The sequence below is a fragment of the Aricia agestis genome, chromosome 5 (assembly GCF_905147365.1).
Source record: "Aricia agestis chromosome 5, ilAriAges1.1, whole genome shotgun sequence".
Taxonomy (NCBI): domain Eukaryota; kingdom Metazoa; phylum Arthropoda; class Insecta; order Lepidoptera; family Lycaenidae; genus Aricia; species Aricia agestis.
Window position 1 is genome coordinate 9,221,124 of NC_056410.1, and position 23,853 is coordinate 9,244,976.

Below are 23,853 nucleotides of genomic sequence, written 5' to 3' on the forward strand. Positions count from 1 at the left end.
AATTTTTAACTGTGGACTGGAATACAGCTTTGCCTTATGCAATGTGTGCACTGTGCATCAAATATCAATGCAGCGGATCGCGCGATCGGCATGTCATGGGACAACTCAGTTCCAGGGTGGTGCTTCCGTACACTTAAAAGATTATGCGTTTCTTTGAACGGGGCATACAAACTGTTAATGTGTGCAAAATTAATAAATCAAATAATATATTTTGGCATAATATAAAATTTTATTGCTAATAAATAACTTTTGGACGAATATAGGCTGATATGATGATGATGAAATAACTTTTTCAATTTAATTTATATAAAAAAAGTTAGTGAGTATTTAAAAGAACGTATCGTGGTCTCCGTGGTCCAGTGGTTTAGAGCGTGGCTCTTGACTCGGAGGTCGTGGGTTTGATTCCCGCGTTGGAAACAGTATGTTATTTCCAAGTTTGGTTAGGGCAATGCAGGCTAATCACCTGATTGTCTGACAAGTATTAGATGATCCATGCGTCGGATGGGCATGCAAAAAGTCGGTCCTGCGCCTGATCTTTCGCCAGTCGTGTCGTTCTTCTGTCCCACGGGGCTATGAGAGTAAAGGAGTGAGCACACTGAGACGGGCCGTGCCGGGGCTCAGCGTGCCGGGGCTCATCGCAAAAATCCGCCTCTATACAATTTGTATGGAAGCGGAAATCCGCTGCGCCCCGACACAGTGTGCGATACGCGCATCCGCTTCCATACAAATTGTATGGAGGCGGATTTTTGCGATGAGCCCCGGCACGCTGAGCCCCGGCACGGCCCGTCTCAGTGTGCTCACTCCTTAAAAGGAATAGAGAGAATACCTGCTCTTGTGTACTGCGCACACATTTGAGCACTATGAAATTACTCCTGTGGGACGGTTTCAATGAAACCGGCCACCGTCACGTCCGGTGTGGGAAACCGGATATATTTGTACAATTTTATTCAAGGTGCAATGAATAAGATAAAAAAGATTATCATCATAAAAAACTTGAGAGGTATCAAGATTTTTTACATGAGAAATAATAACTTGTAAATCATGTACAGCACGTAGTTTGCATGTCATTCGCATCATTCACTACAATAAACGATCATGCATGCATTACAGCACGTTACGCATGTCGTGCTAAAAAATTAAAGAAGTTGTAATTCAATGTACAGCACGTAGTTTGCATGTAATTCGCATAATTCACTACAATACACGATAATTCGTGCATTACAGCACGTAATGCATGTAATGCAGAATTACCGTTTAGCGAGCGCTTAACAGTCTGCAGAGACCTATACGAATAGATGGGCACCAGATCCAATATGTAAAGGAATATGTCTATCTAGGGAAACAAATTTCCTTCAACAGCGACAGTAATGAACAAGAAATTGAAAGAAGAATTAGAAGCTCATGGAACAAGTTTTGGTCACACAAAGAAATCTTAAAAGGATATTATAATTTAGAGCTAAAAGACGGTAATGGATGTCTGTATTTTGCCTTGCCTCACCTATGGTAGCCAAACATGGGTGTACACTAATAAGGCCAGAAACAGATTGCTTACTACACAACACGCCATGGAAAGAAGTATGCTAAGGCTAAGGAGGATACATAAAGTTAGCAACAAAACCATTAGAGAAAGGACGAAGGTTACAGACGTTCTCAAACATGCTCTAAAAATGAAATGGCGATGGGCAGGACATGTAGCCAGGGTCCCAGACCAAAGATGGACTCTCAAAATCACAAAATGGAGAGGCCCCCCAGGGAACAGACATCGGGGCAGACCAAAAATGAGGTGGATGGACGACATTGCCGAAGTGGCAGGCACAAACTGGCTAGAGAAAGCAAAGGATAGACAGGTTTGGAATGAGATGGAGGAGGCATATATCCGGATGGGGTCAAGGCTACAATAACTTTTACTAACATAGTTTAAGAAATATACTAACTCAAAATAGGTTGTAAACAAATCAAATTGTATAAGTCTAGAATAAATATGCTTTATTATTATTATCTATAGCGGTCCTTGAGATACAGCCTGGAGTCATACAGACAGAAAGACAAACAGACGGACCGACGGACCGATGGCGGATGGACAGACGGACAGACGAAAAAAATCAAAGTTACTGAACATAATTTTTTTTTGAATTTTTTCTCCACCCCACCACTCCCACACCCACCGCCCACGGCCTGCCAGCATGCAGATTATCAGAAAGGATTGTTCAGGGAAGTAGCTAACGTAATTTTAATACTGCTGACCTTTTAGGTCATCAGCTCTCTGTCCCATATATTTTTTTAAGTGACTTTTAATAAGTATGGCACCATGGCAACGTCCATTGCTATCTGTATTATATATCTGCTATGTCGCTATCCCATCGCACAAACAATGGTTGCTATCAGTCTCGGGTAATAATAATTTATTATTATTTATTTATCAATATAAAAAGTAGCCAGTAGCCGATTCTCAGACCTACTGAATATGTATATAAAATTTGGTAAAAATCAGTAAAGCCGTTTCGGAGGAATACAGTAACTTACATTGTGACACGAGAATGTTATATAAAAGAAGATGTCAATGGGGCAATTTGATGCAATAAAAAAGCTATAACTGTGAATCACTTTATTCCAATTCACAGTTAATGAGAATAAACTTAAAAATTTACAGCCTGCGTCCTCGTCTACCACCCTTCCTGCGTGTGGAGTCTGATGGCACGGGCGTAACATCCTCAATGCGACCAATTTTCATGTTGGAGCGAGCCAGAGCTCTCAGAGCAGACTGAGCACCTGGTCCTGGTGTCTTCGTCTTGTTGCCACCGGTGGCTCTGAGTTTAATGTGTAAAGCTGTGATGCCCAATGTTTTGCATTTTTCAGCAACATCCTGAAAGTGAACATACATTTTGTAAACAATTTTTGTGAAAGTAGAAAATATTAGATACCTAAAAAACTTTGTATAAACATTTTAACACCTCCATCGTGGGTATTGCAGACACAATTGATTTTCTAATTGTTATAGTGACAGCTCTCTCACTGTTAATGAAATTTATACAAAATGCATATATAAAACACTGGTATAACTGCTACTAATATTAATAAATTGTTGTACTTATACCACAAGAGGATTAATGAATATTTTTAGGTTATAATAATTTGAACCAAAACATTGGATGGGAACATAAACTAGAGCATAAATTTTACCTGGGCAGCTAACATAGCAGCGTAAGGGGAAGCTTCATCACGATCAGCCTTAACCTTCATGCCTCCGGTTACCCTGGCGATGGTTTCCCGTCCAGATAAATCAGTAACATGAACGAATGTGTCATTGAATGAAGCGAAGATGTGGGCAACCCCAAAGACGGTTTCACCGGCTAAATGCTGGGGGCCTAGTGTAACCTGTACCTCCTCTTTTGCAACTTTGTTTTTCCTGGGAGCCATGGCTTAGCCTGCAAATAACGACAACACTTGAAACACTTTTATATCTGAGAAAATCCAAACAATCACTGAACAGTTTGATGTAGAATTTTTTCACTACAACTATTGTTGTATACTAGAGCCGATTATCGCTTTATTGCATTAAAAATCACCTATTTTTGCAACTTTTTCATAAAATATTTTTAATACCTTTCGCTATGAAAGCTGTCAAACACTAAAAAGAAACTTCAAAAGTTTCTGACAGCCGCTTGTCATTTTCATCATTGACACTGCATTAAGGTTCTACGGTTACTGTTACTGCTCTACTACTACGTACTGCTCTACGGTTTTAAATCAATGAATAAGGAAACAGATGGAGGCGACATAACTACAAAAAAGTGTGGCCAGCGCCATATTGCCAAGTACTAAACATGGCGGTCTATAGTGATGGGACACTCGGTTGATATTTGTCGAGGACATCGATAAACTAACATGTTATAAGTGAGCGTCCTGTTATATTATATATCATATTGATATCAAAAATGTTTTTTTTTTATATTATATAAAAAATATCATTTTTGCCTATTTTGTCTCTAGGTATTATAGTACCTAGAGACAAAATAGGCAAATATGGTTTTTTTATTATATAGGAGCCTCCTTAATTTTAATAAAACTATTTAATTTATTTTAAGTTTATTAATTATTATTTAAGTTGCCATTATTGATATCGGGCAAAAATTACCAAAAAATCCGACAAATACTAGTTGTACTCGCGCACGAAGTGTTTACAGTTTATTTTAATTTTACCATCAATTATTATTATTATTAAAGTATGTATACAACTGAGTATTTTGTGAACATTTCAAGTGCCTATTTTTTTCGCGATATATCGAGACCGATATTGATATTTTTTCAAATATCGATGTATCGATATATCGATATTTTCTTTCAATTTCGACATCCCTATAATACGACACTTTGACAGTTTATGTACCTCGGAGAACCGGAACATAAAATGGCGGACCGGCCACAGTATTTTGATTTGGTAGAGACCATTATGCCGAGTCCACTTATAAAAGTCAATGTTTTAAATAGGGTAAACTGTAAAGTAAAACCTCAGTCCTCAAGTAGGTACCTAATGAAGTAAAACGAATAGTGATTGGACATGGATTGGACAGTACCAGTCATTGGACAAAGCACAAAAACACTACAAAACAATGGACGTGTTTTCCATGATGGCCCGGCCGCACCTGCGGGCTGCGTCTATCATCCGAAGCTGCGTGCTATTTTCAGTCTGTCAAAAAAGTCATGAAATTAAAAAATTGGCAACATCGTAGTGTCATCCCTTTCAAATCAATAGAAAAAGAAAAAGGGATGACACTACGATGTTGCCACTTTTAAATTTCATGACTTTTTTGACAGACTATACATCAGGCGTACGGAGCGTACGGATTTGTTGCTTTGTATTGATTTATATGGTACTGCATGCACTGCATTGGCATTTCTGCGCCTGAGACCGGAATTTATGTCGATGACGTCATCCGCAGTGAAGGCATTATTCAGATTCCGATGGTTTTAAGCTCTGACGTGTTTGCGACGACGCGACGGCTATACATAAATACTTATTCACGATGAATGACGATATTTTAATTACTTTAGTGAAAAATTAAGATGAACTTTACAATCTTAAAAATCAACATTATGATAACCAACTAAGGAGAAACAATATTTGGGATGAAATTGGGCAAATAATGAATTTCATTTCCTCTTGTTTCTCTTGTCCTCTTCTGATAAAATACAGCTAATTACAACAATATCCTCGTCACTATTCTCCATTATGAAAATGCACGTTAACAGACTATGATGGACTAAAAATAACTTTTCCAATCCTAAATGCGAATGCAGTGGACGCACCCCATCGGCATTTCGTAAATGACGACGCTCCGTACGCCCCGTACGCTCCGATACCGATCCAGTGGACGCGCAGCTTTATAGTGACAACTTGCTACTTCCGGTACCATAGACAAGTATACGTCACTGCTGGCAGCCAACAGATTGAAGATTTCGTCTTTTACTACAAGAATTAGTAACTTTTATAATCAAAAGATATTGTATTTAAGCACGAAATATTGTGATAAACTTCCATTAGTGTTAATTAATCTAGTACAATTTTAATAAGTGAGTATTTACTGGCATCTGATGCGATTTTTGTGTAAAAAGTAATCTACGCAAATGACGTTTAGTCATTCATGTTACCCAATTCACTTCGAGTAATTCGACGATTTTACTAGAGTTTGGGTATAGCTAACATAATTTTCGTTGTACACATATATTTTGCTATCATACGAGAGTTTTACCAGTGCGTATCTGCGTGTTAGTTATTTATATGCAAGTCATTATGAAACAGTGGATTGTGTTCATAATGTGATTGTTCTCATCTGTATTTTCTTTCTTTTAGACTAAAAATGTTTATCTGGGACTGGTTTGCTGGTGTTTTAGGATATTTGGGTAAGATTACTTTATTTAACTTACTAAACTTATTCTTAAAACTACAAATTTATTGTAGTTGTACCTAAATCTAATAAGACTCTATTTTAATAACATTTTAGCTTTCAGACTATGTTTAAACTGAGTTCTAAAGTGCTACAATACTTTATTTTATTTGGTGCTTTAAGTTTAATATCAGTTTAACTGACCTTATTAGTTATAGGACTTGCTTTATTACAGTAGCAAAAACCTTGACTAGTATACTAATTTAGAACCTAAATTACAAACATACTTTAATTATAAATTGTATTAAAATACTATACAAGTATTACCCTAATTAACATGAATTTAAAAAATATTTTTTTACTATAATTTTACTAAGTTATGTATTTATAATCTTAAGTAATATAATCAACTGGTTATTTCAACCTTGAAGATATTTTAATCCATGCTGCATGCCACAAATCTGTTTATCTACAATGTTATAACCAAGAAATTGTATGGAAGGAAAATATTCAAAGTAGTTATTTCAAACACTTGGAAATTTTTACTATCATGTATCTAATAAGGGTTCAAAGTTCAGATAAAATTATTATATTATTCTAAAATAACATTCAAGAAACAAAAATAATATGATTGTAATACTAAAATCTTATATTATTTTGATGGTAACAGTAAAAACAAATCTTTTTTGCTTTACTGGAATTTAACCAGTTATTTGTTTTTTTTTTTTTTGTAAAAGCATAAAACGTAGAACACACTAAAAGTTAAAATATAATATAATTCATGTGTAATTCTTTTTTATTTTGTAGGTTTATACAAAAAGTCAGGGAAACTACTTTTTTTGGGTCTAGACAATGCTGGAAAGACAACGCTACTTCACATGCTAAAAGATGACAGACTTGCTCAGCATGTACCCACACTCCATCCAAGTGAGTATTAATTTTTTTCGAAGTCATAAAAGATAATGGCTCTCGTCTAAATCATCTGAGATTTGCTGATGTAAGGGAACATACCCATACTACGTGATCCATTTAGGGGGGTCTTCAAAATACTACGCTCGCTGTCTGTGTCTGCTACGCTTTCACGCATAAGCCACTGAATCGTTTTCGATAGGCGCCGTCCAATCACAGGCCTTCGCGCCCGCACTGGCCCAATGAGAGCTCGCGTCTCTATAGACGCGAGCTCGCGTCTATAGAGACGCGAGCTCTCATTGGGCCAGTGTTGGCCAGTGTCTCATTGGGCCAATACCACGATTATAGAATCGTGGTATATAAAATATACGTGGGAGAGCCATGCTTCGGCACTAATAATGGGCCGGCTCGACCGGAGAAATACCACGTTCTCACAGAAAACCGGCGTGAAACAGCGCTTGCGCTGTGTTTCGCCGAGTGAGTGAGTTTACCGGAGGCCCAATCCCCTACCCTATTCCCTTCCCTTCCCATCCCTACCCTCCCCTATTACCCTATTCCCTCTTAAAAGGCCGGCAACGCACCTGCAGCTCTTCTGATGTTGCGAGTGTCCATGGGCGACGGAAGTTGCTTTCCATCAAGTGACCCGTTTGCTCGTTTGCCCCCTTATATCATTAAAAAAATAATAATAATAATCGCACTGAACATTACCTTATTATGGTACTAATCTTTCGCGGGGCGTTAATTGACGTGATTCGAATCAGCTCGTGGAATCGAATCAGCTCGTGAATTCGAATCAGCTCGTGGATTCGAATCAACTCGACAATTCGAATCAAATTATGTTCGAATCAATTTAAAAACTGACTTGAATCGAGATATAAACGCCATGATTCGAATTAATCGAATCAAATGTGATTCGAGTCCCATCACTACCTTAAACCTATCATTGATAAATAGTTTATGGGTAAAGTTGTGTAATTGGGGGGCTAAATAAGCTTAAAAATTTGGCATAAAATATAAAGTTTAATTTTAAAAATTTAAATATTATGTGCACACTGCACAGCTGTTTTGATTTAAGGGGTACCAGGGTTTTTTTTAAAAAAGCTTTTGACACCAATTTGACACCAATTTTGTTGACATCGCGCGCTATAAACTGAAGTCCACGCAGACGAAGTCGCGGGCAACAGCTAGTATTCTATAAACTTCCTAACCTGTTGGCTTAGAGCATTGAAAATTTTATATTTAATACATTATTAGTTACACTACAGTTCCTCACGAGGAATTTTTAATCGAACAATAACGTCCATGTGAAAAGTATAATTTTCTTCTATTTCGCCCTATCAAGGAGGCGGCGAGCGTCGTAACCGCCACTGTACAAGGCGCGTTGATATGAATGTTATTTTAATGTCCTTTACGTCGATATTCGTACTGACAGACATCGACCTGCTAATTTCAGGGCGGTATCAGCCTTAATTTGGCTTGTAAATAAATATTTGCATTTTCTCTATCAGCGTCGGAGGAGCTGTCGATAGGCAACATGCGGTTCACGACGTTCGACCTGGGGGGGCATCAACAGGCGCGGCGCGTGTGGCGCGACTACTTCCCAGCCGTCGACGCCATCGTGTTCCTCGTGGACGCATGCGACCGCGCGCGACACGCAGAGTCCAAGGATGAGCTGGACTCGCTGCTCACGGACGAGACGCTGTCGAACTGCCCCGTGCTCATCCTCGGCAACAAGATCGACAAGCCCGGCGCCGCCAGCGAGGATGAGCTGCGCCACACCTTCAACCTCTATCAGCAGACCACGGGCAAGGTAGATGACTTGCTTTTTTTGTTATAGCGCCTGTACACACTCGACACAGGCCTAGCGCGAGTGTACATACACGGCGCTCTCGTCTCGCCTCGCGCTCTCGTTCTTGTCTCGGTCGCTCATAAGTAATAGATTTTATTACTTCTGCAGTAGGTCATTATGTGTAGTTGGGTAAAATATTATAAGTTTATCAGAATCAGTATTAATTATAATAGGTGTGATGACTATTTTTTTTTCTTCTTGGTAATTAAAGGATCATTCGAAAGTAGAAACATCGGTGAAAAAATTACTCTGTTAGCTTCTACGTTAGCTTTAAAAACTTTCCAAGATACTTATTATCACAATTCAAAAATCTAATAAAATAGACCTTCCCAAAATGCTCCGTACAAAGTGCTACGAAAGTATGACGTCACTCTTTCGTAGTTTGTACGCATCATCGGGAGAGAAGTTTGTTCGATAGGTATGTATATTAAATATTGCGTTTATGAAATGGTTTCATAACAAATGTTGCTTTTTGTTGAAAAAAATCGACTTATCTATCGAACTTTGAAGGCTAGTAACAAAAATAATACAAAAGTTATGAAGCTGAAATTTTGTAAATACTTATTTTTTACCATTATATCTTTATTTTATTTAAAATATTGCTTATCTTTAACCTTGTCATCATCCCTATTAAAACTGATTCATATTAATTTTAAGTCATAATCATCAGCCTCATAGTGAAAAAACCTGTTGTTTAATTTGTTGAATAAAATATAATTTTTACAATGTGTAATCTAAACAATGTTCTTTAATTTCCAGGGTAAAGTATCAAGGTCAGAGTTGCCCGGGCGACCGCTGGAGTTGTTCATGTGCTCTGTCCTCAAGCGCCAGGGCTATGGAGAAGGTTTCCGTTGGCTCGCGCAGTATATCGACTGAGCGCTCCACAGTACACACCACACAGCTCTGTCTCGTCTGGCTATTGGTAAAGTCGCACATGTTTTTAACTATAATGAAACAAGTCCAGCTAGCCAATGTATTATATATTATTAGGTCAATATTAGTTTCTCGAATCTGAATATTACTTTCCATCTTCCAGCAGCTGTTTTAAAGCAAAGTGTAGTGTGTTGAGCCTATACAAAAGGCATTATACAAGATGTTAGTGTAAACCTACGAATAATAAAAACTAAGGAATCGTAACTCCCATACTATTACAGTTTTGGTTCCTTTTGATCTGTCATGTAACGTCAGCCTAGTACCGCTCAAGGTCACCTAAATATTGCAAATGTATTGAAATGTGTACCTAAGGTACACTTTTTTGACAAGTATTGTGGAGCATGTTTTTTGACAAAGTTACTTTTCCTTAGTTTTTATTATTCGTAGGTGTAAACACTGTTATCCTTGAAACCATCAAATGAGCCCGTCTAAATGAACAACTTTTTCTATGAGAACAATACTGGTAACTCAAAAAAATCTGTCTTCATACCCATACAAATTGCTGATCCGGGCATCCGTGTGTGTATGAAGATGGCATTTTTTTAGAGGCTCATATTTTGATGGTTTCAAGGATAACAGTGATCTAACACTAACACACTGTATATTAGATCTGTAAACAATGGAAAGTTAAGCCTATGGAGACTAAAAAACCTATGTTACGTTTTACAGTATCTAGAAGCTTGCTTCATTTACAATGCCAATTGGCAATATAATATTATGATAATTGATAAGGTATCTAATAAGTAGTAAATACACTGCAATGTTAATATTGAAATCTCAAGATAAAGGCACCAAATATAGATCATTCGAACATTATCTCAAAGTTAGCAACTGGCCAGACGAGCATACAGAATGAAATTTTATTGATTTTAATTACTCATATAAACTCAATATTTTTAATAGAAGATGCTGGCACCCATACGTATTGACTTGCTAACTTTCCTGGAATTTATGAATACAGGTCGACTATTTGTTAAGTCATAATAATTATTATGATGAAGCAGTAGAACCAAAACATGTGCGATTTTAACGAAAGCCCAAAGTATACAACTAAGTATGGTAAAGAATTATTGTATAATTATATTTTTTGACTATTGGTTGCCACTCGTTTTCAACAAGTAAAGTGGCTTTTGTGCGTTCTGAAATGGCCATGCTATAGAATGTCAAATTTCGCTTCCTAGTAATGATATTCCAGTTATTATACTATTATTATAATATAAACAATTTAACATTTTAGTTGCTTCAAAACTTCTGGTAAATAATAAATATTGTTAATATTCATACCGAGTAAAATAGATCTTGATAATAAGTTTATATTATCTTAATTCTATGGAATGCGTTTCTTGAAACTTGAATTAATGAATGCCTGTAAAAGCTAATGAAAGACTTGTAATTCTAATTATATTATTATAAAATGTACAAAGTTGTGTTACTAGTGAGCGAAAAGTCAAGGGCCATAATAAATTTCTTTCTTCGTTCATTCATAAGGGTAAGGTCTCTTGTGTTGCGTCTTCTGATTAAAAACATTTAAAAATCTTTCGCCTTATACAATTTAAACCACTTAAAAGTTACAGATTGGTTATAACTCGTTTACATTAATTAGTTAATGGTGCAATTTTATGTATGTATGGGTGGGTAACTTTTAAGTTCCAAGTCATAGATAGTCTAAAACAGTCTAAATAATAGTTGATATCTCGATCATGGGAATCACAGACACAATGGATTTTCAATTGTTATGCGGCACCCGGGTGCCGCGTGGGAGTTGATGGGTTAATTTTTTGGTCACTGTCCTAAAGATTTATAACAAGAAAATTTAGATTCTTTTGACAGATCTAAAGATTTTGAGCCTGATCCTCGCTTTCCTTCTTTTAGTTTAAATAATATGTAGCAAACATAATGTGATTATGATTTGGCTATCAATATTTATTTTGGTTTTATGTTTCTCATTCCATTTACAATGCGTGATAATTTTGACTCAGAATAGCGACAATGTGGTGTATAAGCTTGAACGATATTTATGACTATATTTTTAGATTTTTTTGTCGTTTAATCATTATTTTCGTCGAACATAATAATTCTAATAGGAAACGGCTGTAATTCGGAATGTTGTAATTTTTTTTTTTCATATTTGTATGTATCAATTTCATAATACATTGCACAAAAGTATGCTATTATAATATACAATGGTATGGATTCGATTTATATTAAAATATCTAAACTAAAATCTTATAATAATTAAAAAAGTGCGTCCCACGCGATCGTTTTACACATTTTTTAAACCCAAGAAGCCGTATTCATTTTACTATTATATCAAAGTTTTCCAGTCGTACTACGACTAACGTTGTTTTTCGGTATATAATTTGCAGTTTAAGTGAAAAATAAATTTGTAATAAAATTTATAAGAAAATTACTTACTTTTTATTTTCCTTTCCACCCTCTTAAACGAGTTAAAACCTCGTTAAATATTCAATAAAAAAGCTAGACGTGTGATTGAATGGCATTGTTCAGTCAGAGGGCTAGCTGTTAGATTGAACGGCTATTTAAACCAGTTGGCTGCGACATATTGATGAGTTTCTTAGTTGTTAGCCTGGGATTTCCTCTGTCGGTGCTTTCAGGAATTGAGGTGGTGGGCCGTGGGACAATGCTAGTAGGGGAGGGGAAGGTGCTATTTGTGTAGTCACACGAGCGTCATGGATACCTAGTTGGTTTTTTACATCAGGTAAAAGTTAAAACTGATAAAAAAATAATAAGAGCGTTTTTTTATATTTTAAGTTATTTTTTTATTTAGGTGGGTTTTTTATTAAGGTGGGTTCAGAAACTACAGCCATTTTAAAGTCTCGAAAAAATATATATTCAGAAAATTGCTTATTTAGATAAATTATAAATTATATATTTTAGACAACAAGTACTAAATCATTTAGTTTAGTGCAAAATAAAATATCTGCGAAAATATGAAGCTTTATTTTTTTATAAGTATTTTAAAATGTCCCTACAGGCTTATCTAACCTTTGAATCGTCACTCGTCAGTGCTTTATATGGAAGCTTCTTTCGGGTAAACATCCCCTATCTTAATCTGACAGATCCGATGACATTTCAATATAAAAAAAAAACCCACCACGTGAGAAATCTGAATTTCTATACCATGATAACTAGACACATGTCGGAAGCCTATACAAGCTTAATCTGACACGCTCAAGCTTGTCCCGAAATCCCCTCTTCCCCTCCCCAACTACTTGTTGAAGGAAGAAAAGGATGTAAGAAATAAAATTTATTTGATACTAATTAAAATCTTTAATGAATGAAAAATGCGATAAAAATATTAAGTATAGAATATTATTTCTAAAAGATATAATTCCGCTAGAAACATAGTCTAGTGGAACGGTACTCAGATTCAGGAATGCTTTAAATAAATAATTTGATGGTAAAGCAAATTCACTTTCTCGTACCTCACTCATTAAAACGGGTGGTGCTGTATTTACATCCAGGTCTGACGCTATGATATTGCACAAGTAACACTTACAACTAGTCGCGAGGGGGACGCCGCGCGGCGCGCGTTCTCCGCTACACTACTATATCGAATACAACGACATCTATTATCACAATTGAACCCCGGTGCGGTGCGGAGAGCGTCGCCCAGCGCGGCCGCGCACGCACGGTGCCCGGCTCCCGATGTTTTATTTCTATTTCGATTCTCAGAACCGACTGATCTTTTTATTTTTTTTAGTAGTGACGTCCCACATTTGTCATAAATAGTACATTATACACTTTATAGACACTAAACTTTAACGTGTATCAAAAGGTTTTTTCATACAAAATTAATATTTGTATTTGACTTTGCGAAACAATGTCTCAATATACATTGTACATAAATTACACTACCTACTTACAATAACTATTCGCGCGCCCGCTCGATACTCTAGATTCATGTTTCAATGGTTAACAAAAGTGTTATTTAATAAAACGTAAGTGGAGTTAAACTTAGAAATTCATGAGATTTCTTGTTGCATATTTTAATAGCTTCGATAAAAGGTAGATAAATATCACATAATATTATTTTGACCAATAAAAATAATTTACGACTGTTTGACCTAACGATTGTTTTGACAAATGATTTCAAATAATGCAGTACTTGCCTAATCTATATTCTACGACACTACTGTACTACTGATGTGCTGCAGCGGTGCGCGCGAACCTACAAGCTCTACGAACGTGGAATCGACATCCCGACCGGAGGCCGACCCGAGCCGACGCACACATCGGGTCCGACGTCGGCTGCGATCACGGCTGTTAAAAGTGCAGGTGTTGCAACGTGCGGTCATCTTATATACGTCGAAATTTGTTTACCTATTGTGGTCAAAAACTATTGCTTATATACTGTCCGGTCATATTAGTAACGATATGATTGTAAATTGTAATACTAGCACGTTGTATTCCTGCACCTTTAGTGCTGGATCTGAGGTCATCAGGCACAATACGGTATAGAGTTGCCACTAAATGTGCACCCTTCTGGTAATGTGTCGCGGCGTGCGACCGCCTACTTACATCTAAACTATACGGCGAATGTTCGATAGAAAACGAGTAAATAAATTTCCGCGCAACAATAAGAATTATAAAAATTTTAATAAAAAAAAATAGCGACGACAAAACGCATGTATATAGTACATCTAAAATTAAATTACACCTAACTCTACGTATAGTCTCAAAACGGTCACATCTAAAACGTAAAACTCGATAACAACGATGATTTCTATAATAAAGTCGTAACTCTTAACCTATTTACACGGGGCGCTGCGTCGCGCCACCAAAAATATTATAAATCGATCTCTACTCATAAAACTTTGTGGATATTGTCTTATTGAAATACATCACGCATCAGCTTATTTAATATAAATCTGTACAGTAAAAATATAGTTCTCAGCGCGTACTCGGCTCCGGCAATTCACTGTCAACGCTAAGACATAGTCAATTATGTATAAACGTATTAACGCTTAGCCTCCCGAAATTAGCCTATGGGTCGTGAATTGCGAGAAAATTAGTGCAGCTTTGGTAAGAAGCGGGCGCTCATATCAAACGCTAATACTCCAGGTCCGACAAGGTAGCGTTTTCATTTCAATTATCACACCTTTCGCCTAGAGTTGAGTTCATTAGTCGTCAACGTGGCGTTTAATTCATCCACTTGCGGCAGTTGGGGGCGCCGCACATGCACATGATCTTGTGAGCGTCGTCTTCTATGTCAAACTTGTAATCGTACGCCAGCTGTGGACAAAAACAAATATTTAGCTTTTTTCTGTTGTGCATCACGTTGAGATTATTTCATCTCGTGGAATCTCAATTATTATGATTATGAACCGTCATTATACTTTACAATAAACTCGATTTGGTATGCAAAAATTTCCAACAGACGTAAAACTTCTTATTATTAAAAGTAATTCAAGTTTAAAATCCTATTAATATCACTATCTAGTAAGGTGTAACAATGGGCTTACCTCCTCGCCGCGCGCGATGCGGCGCTTGGCGAAGATGATGATGCGCACCTGGCGGTCGACCTCGACGGTCTCGGCGACGCAGTTGGGCGCGCACGAGTGGTTGATGTAGCGCGCGAGGCCGCCGCTCAGCGTCGCGTCCACCACGCGCCGCTCGTCCAGGCGGAACATGTAGATGCCGCGGTTCTGTATACATTGACATTTTCATCATCGCGTCACAGGAAATGCCACATGGCAATAATGGCAAAAATGCAGATGCATTGAGTCAATTCGGTCACAAGTGCAAAACTATTGAAGTACAACTATCTTTATTATCGTATTAGAGGACGAAGAAGTCTGAATCATATAAAATAAACGATTGTTTATCACATTAAAGAGTGTTTCTATTTCCCTCTTACATTTACATAATATCGAGGCTCAATCGGAAATACCTTTTAACTTAGTAATTTTAAACGGAGAGGAATGTATACCATAATTGAAACCACGAGACATCCAAAAAGATTTCTTGCGACAAGTACACTGTTAACTACGAAATATCATCGTTCTGGAAAACTCTTGACCACCAGAATCTTCTGGCTTGACAAACAGTCTCAGGCTATCAGTTAGTTTAATTATGTGAAAAAAAATATTCCATATTTAGAATGTACAACAATTACCTTAGCTTCGTATTGTTTTTCGCGTATCTCAGAGAGCTCCGACCGAATAATCTCCCCGATGTACTCTATCACCATGGTGTGCTTCTCCAGGTCGCGGGCGGCGTATAGACCGAGACCTTGAATCTTAGATCTGAAAATATAATATTATATTACTCATTTAATATTGCACTGCTATTTTTTGTTGAAGATATGTGTTGTATATAATGCTCTTTAAAGAACGACAATTTAAATGGTTGAATTTCTCAAAAACATTATAATTGTCTTTGGCTGTATATGTATGTATACTATTATACCAATAATTTCTTTAACTCATTTACCTAGTTAACAATATCAATCAAATAGGGTTTACTCTAACCTAGCTAGATAGACGTTGTTGCGCCACTCGAGTTTCATCTTGCGGTACTGGCTGCTCTTAGTGTGGACGAACTGTTTGGAGTATGGGCAGGCGGGGGAGTCAGGTGCGGGTGTGGGCGGGGCGGGGGCGAGGGGGAGGGGGCGTGGCGCGCGACGCCACCCGCGCGTGCGGCCCTCGCAGCGGGCGCACCCAGTCGGGTTCACTGCGAGTCCGCCCTCGAGCAGCGCTGACCGACCGAACTTGAAACGGTAGTCTGTCAACGTCTCTATGCCTGTAAAGAAAATCTATTAGCACTTGATAGGAAAAAGTACGATACCGATCGTAGGGAGGTATGCGATGTCCGACTTTAAGCTTAGTCAAGTGTAAGTCTTTCTAATCAAATGTAATATAGTGTGTTACTACGCTGCGCGCTGCTACGTTATATTAACTTTTGTAGACGTATCATAAATATTGTCAATTAAAAGTTTTACTGAAGTAAGATAGTAATTCAAAAGTTTTATATTCAAAAAATCTAATTGGAAAAAATGATCTCACCGGGTAAACTCTCCAAAACTCGAACAACTGCTGGTTCAGTCAACCCAAAAAGATCTTCCCCAGTCACATAGTTGGGCCATATTTTCAATACACCTTCAGAGCATTTACTCTCCCGTAAAGTAGCCACAGCATCCAAAACCTGTGTGGATGGATATTTTTTTTTAAATTTGCTTAAAAACTAGGAAAAATAAAAACTAAGGAAGAGTAACTGTCAAACAATTTGGCCACGAGTCTACAAAACGTGACCCGAATTTTGCATACTTTTTTATGCATGTATTCGGTACACAATTTTGTGTAAATATAGAAGTGACAATTAATGTCAACGGCTTTATTTCGTAAATTTGAGCGTTAGTGATTCGTTGCTATTGCCATATTTTAGTGTGCGAAAAGGAACCTTTAAAACGGTTGAAGTATGGGAGTTACGTTTCCTTAGTTTTTATTATTTGTAGCATAAATATAATACAATTATAAGGTGTAATAATGGTAAAGCTTGTTGTTACTATTTATTTTTGATGAGGGGTAATAATTATTAAATCTTAAACAATAAATATTATTGTGATTACCAGATCAGAAGCATTGTCAACATTATAATCAACAGCCGAATCATAACTTAAAGCCTCTTAAGGGTCAATTCAGACAGGCCCGTAACGCGACGCGTAGATTACATTTCTAAATTTCTATGGAATTGACAGACTTCAATTGCGTGAGACGTCATGCAAATCTGTCAATTCAATTCAAATTTAGAAATACATCTACGCGTCGCGTTGCGGTCTGAATTGACCTGTCCTTTAAGACATTTTATACAAAGACGGATACTAATTTGCACTTCAAATGAGGTTTAGAATGGTTCTCGACGTTTGTGCTCTACAATGTTTGACGTCCGACGTCCGTGATGTATGCGACGAGTGCGGGTTACCTGTGCCCAGGCGGCGCGCGGCGTGGGCGCGGCGACCTCGTACCGCGGCTCGTCCTGCAGCCGCACGTGGAACTGCGGCCGACCCTCCAGCTCGGAGATCCAGCACACGTAGCGGCTGCGGCTGTTGGCGCGCCGCATCGACCAGTAGAACCGCACCTTACGACACAATTCACAATTTAAATTGTCTGCAACCTCCTTCGCTGGATATTTAAACGTGTACTAGGTATAAGTGTCTTGTCTTTTTGTGTGACTTAAAGAAGAAAATACAATATTTAATAATTCAAAAACAATTTAAAAAAAGATTAACGATTAATTATTGATGTAGAACATGATTGTTTATTTGCTTCTACTTACTTGTAAACTCGATTATACTCCACTCGGGCTAACTTGTCGCTAGCGGTCACTGACTCCCTGTCAAAAACTTGTCATTTTCCATATAAAACCACGATTGACAATATCTGACACTTTATTGTCAATCGCGGTTTATATGGAAAATGACAAGTTTTTGACAGGGAGTCAATGACCGCTAGCGACAAGTTAGCCCGAGTGGAGTATAGTAGTAGTAATAATAATAATAATAACTAACTATTATATTTTATCAATAAGACTTTTGTCTTTGTCAAATAAAATACAGAGTGTAACAAGACAGAAGTGATAATACTTTAGGGTGTGTGTTTTTTAATAGGTTTCACTGTGAATAGAGACGCTGAAACAGTGAACATTTTTTTTGTGATTTGTATGAGCAAGCACCCCAACGTCATGAATTTGTCCAATACAAAAGTTAGAAAAAGTTACTCTTTCAGCGCTGCTACTTTTAAAGTGGACTTTATACAGGAGACATAGGGAATGTTATTATTCGACAAATTTACTATTCGAATAATTCGAATATTTTACAAAAGTTTCCGAATAATTCGAATATTATTCGAATAATTAAAAATTTTTGGAAAATGCTGAAAACTCTGAACCAAAGTAACAAAAAGCTTCGCACAACCATGTACAACCTATTTTGTTAATACTACGAAGTAAGCAATTCTAATTTTTACTTTTATCAACATAAATCTTTGTAAATACATAGTTAATTTTTATCATTAAACACTTTAATTTTTTTATTTTAAGGTTATAGCTGGGCAATAAAAGAATGGCTGTAAAGTGTAAACCGTTTTCGATCGTAGCACCTTTTACTTTTCTCATGTGATTATGCTTGAAAGAAGACAATGGATACAGATCGTGAGCGACCATTACTGACGAATGACGATACTGAAATCCATGACTGAAAGGAGTTTATAATACGAGGGCTGCTATTTATGTATCCGGAACTGGCCACTTACAAGAACAATATTTAAAAAGTAATTACAACATTTGAAAATAGAACTCTTTGGTTGAAGAATACATTTTGTTTCATGTGACTGTCAATTATTTTTCCATTGTGGCGTCATTTTGAAAATTGCGTGTCTTCATTTGCCATGGATTTAACGCGTGAACATTTTCGTGCAATGATTTACTACGATTTTCGGCGTGGGCTAAATCAACAACAGTGCTTTATTCAACTCACCGCAACTTTTGGAGATGAAGCACCATCAAAAACCACTGTTTATCACTGGTACAGTGAGTTTAATCGTGGGCGGTCTATGCTCACGGATGAAAATAAAGAAGGTCGCCCAAAAACAGCTGTTGTCCCACAAAATATAGATGCTGTGCGGGAACTAATAATGCGTGATCGTCATGTTACATATCGCGAGATAGAGGCGTCCTTAGGCATAAGTATGACGAGCATACATAAGATATTACACGAACATTTGGCTGTAAAAAAAATATGTTCGCGTTGGATTCCGCACAACTTGACAATCGATCAAAAACGGGCTCGTGTCGATTGGTGCAAAAAAATGATAAAAAAATACAACCGTGGTACGTCAAAAGCCGTTTATAATATCTACACAGGTGATGAATCTTGGATCTATGCATATGACCCCGAAACTAAACAACAGTCAACGGTGTGGGTGTTCCAAGATGAGCCGAAACCAACAAAAGTTACTCGTGCAAAAAGTACTTTGAAGCAAATGGTCGCCTGTTTTTTTGGAATTAATGGACATGTGGCTACAGTGCCATTAGAGAATCGTAAAACGGTTAATTCTGAATGGTATACGACCATTTGTTTACCAGAAGTCTTTGAAGAAATAAGAAAGGACAACCGACAACGCAGAATCATATTACATCACGACAATGCTAGCTGTCACACCTCAGCTGAAACAACTCAGTTTTTGGAGGGTCAAAAGATCGAATTGACTGGTCATCCGCCGTACAGCCCTGATTTGGCACCTAACGATTTCTTTTTATTTCCATACGCGAAGAACAAATTACGTGGTCAACGTTTTTCGAGCCGCGAAGAGGCTGTTGATGCGTTCAAAATGCACGTTTTGGAGATACCTCAATCAGAATGGAAAAAGTGCTATGAAAATTGGTTCCAGCGTATGCAAAAGTGTGTCGATCATCGCGGCGAATATTTTGAAAAGCAATAAAACCATATTAAATGATATATGTTTGTTTCTTTTTTTAATTCCGGATACATAAATAGCAGCCCTCGTATCTTCATTTTTATGTCTTTAGGCAAAATCGTTATTTCGCCTAAAAACATGCAAATGAATTTATTAGACGTTTCTAAAACATGGTCAACAGCGACGATGAATGGTCGTATACTCATTAGTTAGACTAAAAACAGATTTATACAGGGTGCAATTAAACCTACCTACCAAATTTTTTTGGGTCTTAGGTATCATTAGGTGAGTCCATTAAACCAAAAAAAATAGGGTGTTAATTTTTTTACAATAACATATTTTATCCCAAAAAAAATCGATGCACAATGGTCACTTCATAAGTTAATAATAATTGCGATATTGCGACCGAGCTAAGTACATCGCGCCGCACAGATATCCAGTCGAGACCGGTTATGCGTAGGGGTAAAGCGGGGGTGACGCGCGGGGTGACGCGCGGGGTGGGAGGCGGGAGGCCCGCCGCCCGCCGGTCGCCGGCGACCGTTTAGTACCACGCGCGTAGTTGTATAGCTAACACGTAATTATTTTGTTTGTAACGGCGCCCCCGGCCCCCGCGCTTTAATCAGTGTCTGTTACAATGTACCCTAACCACGATCGAGTGTTATGAAATGTGGAGGCATAGGTGGAGGTGCTACATTTTTAGTGGCGAAAGTTTACGCGGAACCCAGAGACTGTACGAGCAAGAAAGCGTTCCTCGTCTTCGTAACAGCTGATTGATGATTCTCGAATGCAGCAGCTGTACCCTGAATCTGAATCGCGAGACAATCAAAGACTCGGATTATGGACAGTTCGCACTTCGCAACACCTGCACACGCCTAGCCAGCCTCGAAGACATGCCTCTGACGAGGTTAAAAGTGACAAAGTTGTGTTTAACAAACTTTTAAAGTCTTAAAGACAATGTGCAAAACGCGCTAGACTTTGCTTAGAGCAAAACGGATTGCAGTTTGAACTCGTTTGAACTATGCTAAGTGTAGACAAGATGGAAGTAAATAAGATTTAGAGGTGGGTTGTTTTAATTTTTATTTTTTAATTAGTTTTATTGTGTACATAAGTTAATTGAATTTTTTAAATACGCCTAAATGCAAAGGATGTGGTTGAGATTTATTATACATTTCTAAAGTGCTTATTTTTCGTAATTAAATCTTTTGATGTGTATCAATTAATTTTACTCTAAACATACCTGTCTACGTCCTTTACATTTGACGGTCCTAAGTTCGTCAAAGTATGAAGGGAAAATTCGCAACTAATGATAATAACAAGAATGCAGTGACGGATAATCAAATTAAGCAATTGCCTAGGGCATCACGTCTGAGGGGGCACCTGAAGAGTAAAGGTTCAAAGACCGATTCTAGTTGAGATACGGATAGGGGCACAGGCATGGATTGTTTAGGGCATCAAGTAGTCTTAATCCGTCACTGCAAGAATGTCAATGGAAGGGCGGGGCGGGGCCTGGGCCGCGCATGTGTCCATATTTTGTGGTGTTTGGTAGGATAACTTTCGGAGGCTATTTCTCAAAATTTTAGTACTGAGTGATTATAAAAGAAGAAATACGTGTATTTTTATTTTTAACAAGGATCAATATATCCAAATTTGGCAGGAAGGTTAAATTGCACCCTGTATATTATAATACACACACTGGTAAAATTAGAAGAACATAGGTAAAAAGGGCCACAACTTGAACTCAAGTGGGTCGGGTTGAGTGAAATCCTTTTTTATAGTTTCTAAGCTCATTTAAGAAATAAAATATTGAACAAAACTGGCAAGTTCACAGGTTTTTATAGCAATTATGCCCTAATAAGTGTTTTAGATGATTGACGTTGTAAGTGTTCCTGATACGAATGGCGTTTTAGCGGAGTGCAATGTATGCTCAGCTCATTTGATTGTTTGGTTTTTGGAAGAACACATTGCTTAGATACAAAATTAGTGATTTCTCAGCATCTGTGACAGCTAGAGCTGTAACCACGATAGAAAAAGGTCACACCTACCGTTTGATCACTCAGGCCTTAGGCGTGTCGGCTTCCGTGGTCCATCGTAACTTTCAACGCTACAGAGAGACTGAATTTTACGTTCGGAGACGAGAACAAGGCAGATATCGGGTGACAATGGTTCAGGATGACCATTTTGTAAGGAAACAAACCTTAAGAAATCGACCTCAAACTGCTATGCAGACACGAAACCTGTCGGAACAGGTCCGAGATGTACGTGTAAGTGATTGTACAATAAGAAGAAGACTTATAGAAGTTAAATTTGCCTGTAAGGGCACCAAAACTAGAGACATGATACCGAAGAGCCAGGCTAAGATTTGCGCGTGAATGTCAAAATTAGACAAGTGAGTGAAATCTTGGGCTGTACAGTGATGGGAGCAAATTCTGTGTACATTTGGTTGACAGGCGATAAATAATGTGGATAAATCGTAAGGAACGCTATAGGCTATCAAACTTAACGGAAACAGTGGCTTATGATGCAGGCTTCGTAATGGTTTGGAGTGACATATGATTTGGAACCCGCACGGAGCTGATGATTATTGATGATGGTACTTTGACAGTACAGGGCTATAGCACAGACATCCTGGAACTACATGGTGTGCCTTTTACACATTTTTAGGTAGCAACTTCAATTTTATGCGCGTCCATAGAGTAAAAAAATCGGGCATTATTACCTAAACGATGCTAGCGTATCCCAGGTGGAGAGGCGAGCGCGGTCTACGGATGTGGATCCGATTGAAGACGTGTGGCACATAAATGGGTGAACGGTACAAGTTAAAACCTCGGTCTAAAATGTGTCCAGGAGCTCGAGTTGGCGCTACTGGAGGAGTAGGAGAATATCCCACAGGAAATGATTGACAATCAAAATGAAATATATATATAGTATATATAGGCGTATCCAGGTCCTCTTGAGATCCATGGAAGGCATTACTCGCTTTTAACATGGCATTTCTTTAATAAAAATTGAGAATTTAACTTAAAAACTTACTACTGAAATTTAAAAGATTTTCTTAATTTTTGATTTTTGCCGATTTTTTTCTATTTTTCATGTTTTTATGCCTTAAATTTATATATTTTTTTAAATAATCAATTAGTAAATAAATAAATAAATATATAAAAAAACAGTATACAAAAGAAAGTTTCAAAAAAAATTGAAAATTTTGTTATGTTCCTCTAATTTTGCCGGTGTGTTTATTATCATTAAAGATGTAGAATATTCATAAATAATATTATTTTTCTGAAATAAACTTAATTATGTTCTTATTCCATGTTAATTTTATGTTTGATAGCATTTTAAACAAAAATAAAAAATATTTTTACTATTCCAATTATTCGAAAAATAAATTGGCGAATATTCGAATAATAAAATCGTCGAATATTCGAATAAAACGAGTATTCGAATATTCGAATAACATACCTGGAGACTCATCCACACCCTAAGTATTACCACCTCGTATAAAACTTACAATCTTATATCCAATCGGGTAGATGTAGTTGGGTGTGTGGAAGGCCGCGAGCTGGTGCGGCAGCAGGTGGCCGGGGCTGAGGAAGATGAGTCCGCCGACGCGGATGAGGTGGTTGGTGTCGGAGTGCAGCATCACCGACGCCACCTGCCGCTGCTCGTCGCGCGACACATACACGCGCCGCTGCACGCTCAGCGTCGTCAGCTCGTTGTCTTTCTCGTTCTGTATGAGATACATCACGATTCACGTTACACGTTACGAAAGCAATCATAAAATGTAAAGTATTTCCAATGCAATACCAAATTAACAAGTGTGACGTCTTTATGTTTTAAAAAA

General features: G+C 37.6%; 3 protein-coding genes and 1 long non-coding RNA gene across 8 annotated transcripts in view; 2 read left to right on the forward strand and 2 right to left on the reverse strand.

Moving 5' to 3' along the window:
- Positions 1-2,590: 2,590 nt before the first annotated feature.
- Positions 2,591-3,690, reverse strand: LOC121726973 (40S ribosomal protein S14). The gene is made up of 3 exons (XM_042114638.1): positions 3,604-3,690; positions 3,181-3,425; positions 2,591-2,863 (listed from the first exon to the last, which is right to left on the reverse strand). The coding sequence occupies exons 2-3, from the start codon at positions 3,415-3,417 to the stop codon at positions 2,645-2,647; spliced, it is 456 nt and encodes a 151-aa protein (XP_041970572.1). The 5' UTR covers positions 3,418-3,425; positions 3,604-3,690; the 3' UTR covers positions 2,591-2,644.
- Positions 3,691-5,414: 1,724 nt separating this feature from the next.
- LOC121726972 (GTP-binding protein SAR1b) lies at positions 5,415-9,662 on the forward strand. 2 transcript variants are annotated; one of them, XM_042114636.1, is made up of 5 exons: positions 5,415-5,571; positions 5,852-5,901; positions 6,693-6,812; positions 8,303-8,604; positions 9,403-9,662. In XM_042114636.1, exons 2-5 carry the CDS (start codon positions 5,859-5,861, stop codon positions 9,517-9,519), a joined length of 582 nt encoding a protein of 193 aa, XP_041970570.1. In that variant the 5' UTR covers positions 5,415-5,571; positions 5,852-5,858; the 3' UTR covers positions 9,520-9,662. The 2 variants fall into 2 exon arrangements, with proteins under 2 accessions (XP_041970570.1, XP_041970571.1); XM_042114637.1 differs by lacking the exon at positions 5,415-5,571 and adding an exon at positions 5,651-5,752.
- A 788-nt stretch (positions 9,663-10,450) lies between these two features.
- On the forward strand, positions 10,451-11,986 carry LOC121726974. Its single transcript, XR_006035604.1, has 2 exons — positions 10,451-11,261; positions 11,339-11,986. It is a non-coding gene; the product is annotated as an uncharacterized LOC121726974 (long non-coding RNA).
- Positions 11,987-13,401: 1,415 nt separating this feature from the next.
- Positions 13,402-23,853, reverse strand: part of LOC121726971 (histone-lysine N-methyltransferase 2D-like) — a 66,995-nt gene continuing 56,543 nt past the window's right edge. For all 4 annotated transcript variants that reach the window (XM_042114633.1, XM_042114634.1, XM_042114632.1 and 1 more), the window contains exons 45-51: positions 23,521-23,739; positions 17,521-17,676; positions 16,605-16,743; positions 16,071-16,341; positions 15,716-15,845; positions 15,063-15,245; positions 13,402-14,832 (exon numbers count right to left, since the gene is read on the reverse strand). In XM_042114633.1, coding sequence (XP_041970567.1) covers positions 14,740-14,832; positions 15,063-15,245; positions 15,716-15,845; positions 16,071-16,341; positions 16,605-16,743; positions 17,521-17,676; positions 23,521-23,739 — 1,191 coding nt within the window. In that variant the 3' untranslated portion in view covers positions 13,402-14,739. The remainder of the gene's footprint in view (positions 14,833-15,062; positions 15,246-15,715; positions 15,846-16,070; positions 16,342-16,604; positions 16,744-17,520; positions 17,677-23,520; positions 23,740-23,853) is intronic.

Coding starts and splice junctions, on each gene's coding strand:
- LOC121726972 (XM_042114636.1), top strand. CDS start 5,859: ATGTTTATCTGGGACTGGTTTGCTGGTGTTTTAGGATATTTGG. Junction 5,902..6,692: donor TGGTGTTTTAGGATATTTGG/GTAAGATTACTT, acceptor TTTATTTTGTAG/GTTTATACAAAAAGTCAGGG. Junction 8,605..9,402: donor ATCAGCAGACCACGGGCAAG/GTAGATGACTTG, acceptor TTTAATTTCCAG/GGTAAAGTATCAAGGTCAGA.
- LOC121726973 (XM_042114638.1), bottom strand. CDS start 3,417: ATGGCTCCCAGGAAAAACAAAGTTGCAAAAGAGGAGGTACAGGTTACA. Junction 2,864..3,180: donor CTGCTATGTTAGCTGCCCAG/GTAAAATTTATG, acceptor GTTCACTTTCAG/GATGTTGCTGAAAAATGCAA.